The sequence below is a fragment of the Desmodus rotundus genome, chromosome 8 (genome assembly GCF_022682495.2).
Source record: "Desmodus rotundus isolate HL8 chromosome 8, HLdesRot8A.1, whole genome shotgun sequence".
NCBI classification, from domain to species: domain Eukaryota; kingdom Metazoa; phylum Chordata; class Mammalia; order Chiroptera; family Phyllostomidae; genus Desmodus; species Desmodus rotundus.
The window spans coordinates 128218980-128226470 of NC_071394.1; the positions used below are offsets into that span (position 1 = coordinate 128218980).

General features: G+C 55.6%; 1 protein-coding gene across 1 annotated transcript; it reads right to left on the reverse strand.

Annotated features, from left to right (window-relative positions):
* Positions 1–3491: 3491 nt before the first annotated feature.
* On the reverse strand, positions 3492–5302 carry TMEM158 (transmembrane protein 158). The gene has a single exon (XM_053929778.1). The coding sequence runs from the start codon at positions 5004–5006 to the stop codon at positions 4134–4136; it is 873 nt and encodes a 290-aa protein (XP_053785753.1). The 5' UTR covers positions 5007–5302; the 3' UTR covers positions 3492–4133.
* Between the last annotated feature and the right edge of the window lie 2189 nt (positions 5303–7491).

Sequence of the window (7491 nt, forward strand, 5' to 3'; positions counted from 1 at the left end):
CAGAGAAAGGGGAGCTGCCAGGGAGGTGGTACAGCCCCCAACACCAAGGTCTTCCCAGTGACTGAAATAGGAAGACAAAAGTCCAGCCCTTTCCCTTCAGGGGGGGCAACGTTGAGGTGTCATTGCTGCTCAGCAGCTTCCCCCGCCCCCCGACACCTACAATAATCCCTTGCGTGAGTCCCTCTGTGACAGGCTCTGCTTCTAGGGAAGTCAATCCTGGATGAGATCCACCACAGAAAACCTTAACGCCGTCCATTTATTGCAAGGGGTGCTGAACATACTTTGACCCCCTGATGGGTCCTGTCTGGGGCTGCGACTGCCCATCTCCTTCCTCCCTCTGGCTGGTCCACCCTCAGCACCCACCCCTGCAGCAAGGCGTCTGCATCCAGCTGTGACCCAGCCCTGTGGAGCTGTGACAGCTTTGGGGGCAGCATCGTACAGACGCAATATCCTTCCTGCCTTTTGAATTTCAGAATTCATTTTTGCACCAAAGACATCAGACAGACCTCGATACTGTAAGGCGGCTCTGGGGTGATGACTGGCAGGGATGAGTCCCATTGTTCCTCCTGTAAAGTTCTGTTCTCTTCCTTATCAGCCACACCTGGGACCTCGAACTCCAGAGTGGAGATCTCACTCCAGATGGGTGGGAAATTCAGTCTGGCATTGATATGTGTCTGGAGGTGATAAACTCGGGATGGAAAGATAGCACACCTTCCCCCACCCCTCATCTCTATCAGGCCTTTGGTCCTCAGCTGGATTTCAATATCCTGTGCAGCTGACCTCGGACCCGCATATCAGCAATGTACCCACGTGTCAGCCTTCATAAACCACCTGCCCCGTGAGGCCCTCCGTTACCTTCTGCAGAGGGAGGGGACCACTGAAGAGTCCCTGAGTGGGGAACTAATAGCCCTAAAAAGTAGGCACCTCCTGGGTTGAAATCTGTACCATAGATGCATTTGAACATTTTTGATGAATGTTAGCCACGGCCCTTTATGAGTGCTGGGGTTGTTGCTGATATTAATTCATTGATCTTATGAAGGGTAGTTTCTCGTTTTCTGTGATGTAGCACTTGCATAATGAAGCAAAGTTTTAAAAACAGTTCAGTACAGCACAATTCCATTTTCAGCTATGTCACTAGCAACTCAAGCTGTCTCTAGGAGGCTTTCAGAACAGGCTGGGATCTGGGGATTCCGCCCCTGCATGCACGCAGGCTGTGTGGGCACACTTCTTCTGTCCAAGGAGTTAGCGAGTGCCCTTCAGTTAACCGCGTGCTTGGCAGGGTTGCACTGCTGAGACCATGTGAACCGAACCGACGAGAGGGCACCAACCCCACAGCGGAGGCTGCCTGCGCCTGGCTTCCTTCACCCCCTGGATGGTCCCAACTTGAAGTGACTGACAGAACCTCAGTCGGTAGTCCCCTGCTTGGAGCTCCGGCTCTCAGAAAGCAGCCAAAATCAGCATGAAGGAGAACTAACCAGCCCATCAGATTCATACATACATGTACACACACACACAGGTCTGGTTGCACACGCACTCCCCCCACAGCCTCTCTGGCAATTCTGAAAACCTTCCTTCTGGAAGGTCTATTGTGGTAGCAATTGATACTGGTATTTCAGACCTACCCTAAGAAAGTATTCGTTAGGACCCATCCAATGAGTGCATGTACATAAAGTTATATTAAGTGCCGAGTGTCTCATTTAAAATTAGTGCTCCCTGGCCCCTTTGGGTTTGGGGCTCCCAGAATCTGACAATGACAGGGGTGGGCCAACAGAGGAGCAGACCCTGAGTGGCTAGCTCCTAATTCTCCCAGGAAAGGAAGTTTCGGCAGAAGACCCAGGTTTGGTCTCATCTTTGCCTCCTCGTGCAGCCGTGTGGCTGTGAGCAAGATGCCGGAACTCTCTGAGCCTCAGCTGCAGCTGGGGAAAGAGCAGGGAGAGAGACTGAGTGTACGTTGTCCCGGGAATGCTTAATGTGCCTTCCGGACTTACAGATGCTATGATTCTATTAACAGAGACCAAGATTATCGGTTATTGGTTTCCTCCTGCTAGTTACCGCAGGGTAGGAGAGGAGGGTAGTTCACAACCCACCTTGCTCTGGGGCAGAAGATTGACAGTGAACTGCAAAGCGTAGGGGATTTGCATTACATTGAGCTTCTTCAACGTCTGGGAGGCTGGCCTGTGTCAGAGATAGCCCTGGACCCCAAAGAGCCAGAGAGGCAGCTGACGCTGCAGGGCACTGAGCCAGCCTCTCCTTCAGATAGATTCCCATGAAAAAATCCTCCTGTTTCTTTGATATAATACCGGTATCTCAAGATAAAAGGAGGCCATCTATGTGGAAGGTTCTCCGATTTGAAAGGCATCAGAATCCATTGGCGGGCTTGTTAAAACAAACTGCCGGGCTCCACCCCCGAGTTTCTGGTTCAGCAGGTCCTGGGTGGGCCCGCGAGTTCTGCATCCCTAACAAGATCTCAGGTGATGCTGAGGCTGCTGTTCCAGGGACCACACATTGAGAAGTGGAGCTCGAGAACGGTACAAGGTGTTCACTCAGCAGTGGGCAGAGGGAGCTAGGGCAAGCAGCTGTTGAGGTGGTGTTAGCATTCAGTCACTTTAAGGACTTCTCATGTTTTCTTTCGAAAAGCAGGACGAATTGGAACTACTCAGCAGACACTGGAACATGGACACCAGCAGTAAAGGAAGCCTTGTGATCATTAACTATTTAGTCCCCAATAATCTACCTCATAAAAAGCTCCTCTCGCCGTGGCTGGTGTGGCTCGGTTGGTTAGAGCGTCATCCTGTAACTGAAAGGCTGTGGGTTCGACTCCCCGTCAGGCACATTACTTAGGTTTTGGGTTCCGTCCCTGGGGCCAGGTGCATGCAATCCCCAGTCAGGGTGAGTATGGGAGGCAACCAATCAGTGCTTCTCTCTCTCACATTGATGTTTCTCTCTCTCTAAAAGCAATGAAAAAAATGTCCTCGGGTGAGGATAAAAAAAAAAATCTTAATGCTAAAATAATATCTCCAGTGTTAAAGGCCTGCCGCTGAAATGTGCTCACGTGCTCAAGTTTACACGAATGAAAAGGAAATCTACGCGCTTTTTAAAGTGAGTCATTTCCGTGAGACACCCGGCTCAGAATACGTATTGATTTTTCCATTTTGGTACTTTACTGGGTGCTTTGCAGAGCCAGGGTCAGTGGATAAATAGATAAATCACATAAAAACCTTGTTTGCGGCCATGACAAATGGCAGTGAGCTGAGAGGTGGGAATGGGGGCAGTGTAGTGCCAGGCAAAGCAATTGCCATCAGGGAAAAGAACCTGCCTCCATCTCTCTCACCTTTCCCAGATGGGTAAGAGAGTCGGAATGAGCCCGTCTCTAACTTCTTGGCGAATCCCTCCCTCCACATTTCAGGGGAACATCTTACAATTCTTGGATTCTTTTTCTTAAGTCAAATAAAGAAAAAGCTACATACGCAACTCTGGAGGAAAATGTCTGTATTAAAAGCCAAAAAAAACAAACAAACCCCCAAAACCCAAAACACAGAAGTACAAGAAGAAACGCCCACTAGGCCACGTCACTGGATAGATCGACTTGGAAAAGGTTCATAAAATTCATTTTCAGCGGTAACAATATATCAGTGTTAAATCATTCCCATGCCCGCCCCCTTTTAAATAAATTTAAAAAAACAAACAAACTTCAAATACTGTTTGGGTACAAAGAACTTGCCTTACTACAGCAATAGCAATTTGATTTTTTTTTACTAAAACTTTCATTTAAAACAGTTATTAAATATATAAAACAAATACACAGGATTTGGTCATTTTCTGCCATGAATATAGGGCACGTGGGTGCGGAAGGGAGGAGGGCAGGGGATGCAATAGAGGGGAAAGGGCCCAAGTCCCTCCTCTCCGTCTTCCCAGCGGCGGACCCCACCCCTCGGCAAGTGCCAGGGCTGGCGGCACCTTTTCGGAGCCACAGCGCCGCACACACCTTGCTTTGCGAACACGCCGGAACCCTTCTGGCGACCCCCTCCCCGGAAGAACTAACGGTCACTACACGAAGCACACGGGCCGAGCTCGGGCGGGAAAGGCCCCCGAGAGCGCGGACACCGGGAAGACGCAGGGGGGCGCGGGGCGGGTCACTTGGTCGCGGCCCCCGATGTCACGGCGGCGGCAGCAGCAGCGGCGGCAGCGGCAGCGGCGGCCGCGGCGGTGGTCCCCGCGGGCACGGCGGCGGGGGCGGCGCTGGCGGCGCTGGCGGTGGTCCGGCGCTGCTCCATGCCGTTGGGCAGGAAGCCGGCAATGATGGGCACCGGCCAGATGAGGGCAGCCACGCTCCACACGACGATGACCAGGGTCATGAAGCAGGCCACCAGCGTGGACTCGATGGGCTTGCGGTTCAGCCTCCAGCCCGGCTCCCCCTGCAGCTCCTCGAGGCTGAAGTCCAGGCAGCAGAAGTGCAGCGGCTCGCCCTGCAGCCACAGCGGCCCCGCGGGCTCGGCCGCAGGGTAAGCGGGCAGCGCGGTGGGTGCCCCGGCGGCGGCGGGCCGGAGGCGGCCGGGTGGACGCCCGCGCACCCAGCCGCAGCCCACGCAGAGGCGCAGGTCCTGCTGCGCGCCGCCGGCTGCCAGCCCCAGGTGCTCGATGAGCAGCGGCGGCCCGACGCGGTGGAAGGCGGCGGCGAAGAAGGCGCGGCCGTGCGCGTTGGTGGAGAAGAGCAGCAGGTCGCACTGGAAGCCCCGCGGGCGGCCCCAGCGCACGAGCAGCGAGCTCAGCATCTGCCGCTGCACGCTGATGTTGCACGGCGTCGCTGCCTCCTCCGGGCCCGGGCGCTCGGGGGCCCCAGCAGCCTCCGAGGACAGCAGCCGCGGGGTGGCGGGCTCGCCCGCGGACGACGCGTTGACGGAGGCGTTGGGGGGCGCCCCGATGAGGCCCGGCGCGTCCGCGACCCCGCCGCGGGCAGGCGGCAGCGGGCAGGCGGCGGCCAACAGCACAGCGAGCAGGGGCAGCATGGCCTGCGGTGGATGCCTTACGCGCGCCGGGCCGGCGGCGGCTGCATGGCGCGCGGGAGACGGGCGGGTGAGCTGACGGCGGGACCACGGGAGCTGGCGGCCGGGCGGAGAGCGGGTGTCCAGACACCTGCCAGCCCGCGGGGACTGCGCGGAGGCGGCGGCAGTGTTTCGCTCGGCGCGGGGATCCTTCCCAGCTCGGTTGCTCTGGGGTTCCCTGCCGCCCCCGGCGCGGGGGCCCTCGGACCGCGCGGATGCTCTGCGGGGTCGGGCGCTCGCCTGGAGCAGGATTCCCCGGCTCGGCTCCGCCTCCCGCGCGCCCCGCCCCGCCCCGCCTTCCGCTCGCTCCGCTGGGGGACTTGGGGAGGGCGGCGTTCCAACGGAGGGATGTGGGGCACGGCGCGGGGACTCTGAGGCCAGCTCGAGGGCTGGGCCGGGAGGAGGGGTGTCGTCGGGTGGTCTGGACGGGGTGTTGGCCGGGCCGCGGAAGTCTGCGTGCTGGCGTCTCGAAGACACTGCGCGAGTTCGTCTCCCAGCAGAGAAGGCGCTCAGGGAGAATTGCGTGCTCGGAGGGCCGAGAGACAATTCCTTTGTCACGCCTCGGGGAGCCTGCGACGTCTTACTTGGTGCTCGCCTGGTGCCCACCTGGATCCCGCTCACTTTACAGAAGGGGAAACTGAGGCCGATAGAAGAGGAACGACTTCCCTAGGTCACCCCAGGAGCCAGAACCGGAACTCGGGGCCACTAGCTCTTTCTGTCTTTTTAAGGTGTCTCTTAGAACCTCAAATCTGGAGACTTTGGCTGGTTTTGATGTCTGCAACACAATAGGCCCACCTGGTATTCCCCTCACAGCAAGCAAACCCGGAGGAAAATTCCAAGAATTCTCCGGAGTTTAGGGTGGAGAGGGGCTGGTGGGAATGTGCGGCTGGCGGGGGGGGGGGGGGGGGGGGGGGGGGGCGTTCCTGATGGGTCATTTCAGGGCCCCTCCCTGCCTGGCAGGTCCCACGAGCACGCGCTTATGGAAGGTTTTTCTGTAGAATCCCTGTCAGGGGACAGTTCAGTCCTGTTAGGTCAGTAAGCTAGGGGAGGCCTGCCTGGTATAACATACCACGAATCAGACTTATATTTTAAACATACATTCCTGGTAGACTTTTGGCTTCTTAGACTTGGAAAAAAATTTCCCTGATCTCACTGTAAGGGTGAGCCTGTGGTTTGAAGTCACTGTGCCCCAGGGCACCAGCTGTTCCACAGTTTGGGGGTGGGGGTGGTGGGAGGGGGCAGAAACAGGCAGTCCACCAAATGGCTCTCCCTCTAAGCCAGCCACCTTTCCCGAACAGAACTACCTTGCTATGTATCCTGGCTGGTCACATTTCGGAAGCTTTTGTCCATTGTTTCTAACAATGAGTAAAAACCAGGTTGAGGAAGATGTAAAAAAAAAAAAGCACCCAATATAGGTCCCAAACCTACCTGACCTCTTTCCAGGTCTGCAAGGCATTATCCCGTCTTGGCCTTGGTTTCCCTGTCGAACACAGTGTCAGTGGTACTTGCCTGGCAGGACTGCTGTGATAAATGCATTCGGCCCAGTGTCTGCCCCTCTGTCCACAGAGGTGCTTCCCTGGTACGGTGGCTGTCAGTCCAGCCCCAGCTGGCTGTCTGGAACAGCTCTTAGTTTCTGCAGAAATGGTTAATTTCCCTGAGGGGATAAGACTTCCCTTTTGTTTAAACCTTTATTACTTTTCTGCTGGGAAGTGGTGCTACCAGAGAGGACAATTTGACATTCCGTGCTTTTATTAAAAATTGTGCATCAGGAACAGTATCTGCTGTCTGCCGAGACGGGACTGTTTTGGTCTGAGCCGTGTGGCTGGTGAACAGCCCGGGAACGCGAAGTAATTAATCCCGAGGGCCGAGAGATGTCCTGGTCTTCCAGGGGTGCGTTTTGAGTCAGGTCACTGACTGTAACGACGGGGAGACACTCCGAGGGTTCTAGCCAGAGGAGGGGGCTCTCTGGCTTTGTCTGTGCAGCAGGGATGGAGGCAGCCAAGGCAGAAGACACAGACCTCGGGCAGCCACGCTGTTCCCTGCAAAGTGGTGCGGCTATAGCCCTGCGTCCCGGCGACCTGCTTTCCATCCACTGTCCCAGCACGCGCCATGGGCTCTGACACCTTGCACTCATTCCGAGGGATATCACATAGTTCCTGTGTTAGCTAGATTGATGCTATCTTTTGGACCATTGGAATTTGGGGAAAGAAGATAAAATATGTTATTTTCTGTTTTGTTTCCTGCTGTGTTACCAGCTCAGGTTAAGTACCCAGCACAGGGCAGAGGCTCAGTATTTGTTGATTGAACATATTTGCCCATTTGCCGATAGCTCTGACTAGTCATCATTTGTTTTGTACTTTCCACGTGCCGGGCGTTTGCCACACATCGTCTCTCCTCTTTGCAAAGATCCTGTGGATGTGATGCCTATTTTATGAGGAGGAAACAGGTT

Coding starts and splice junctions, on each gene's coding strand:
- TMEM158 (XM_053929778.1), bottom strand. CDS start 5,006: ATGCTGCCCCTGCTCGCTGTGCTGTTGGCCGCCGCCTGCCCGCTGCCG.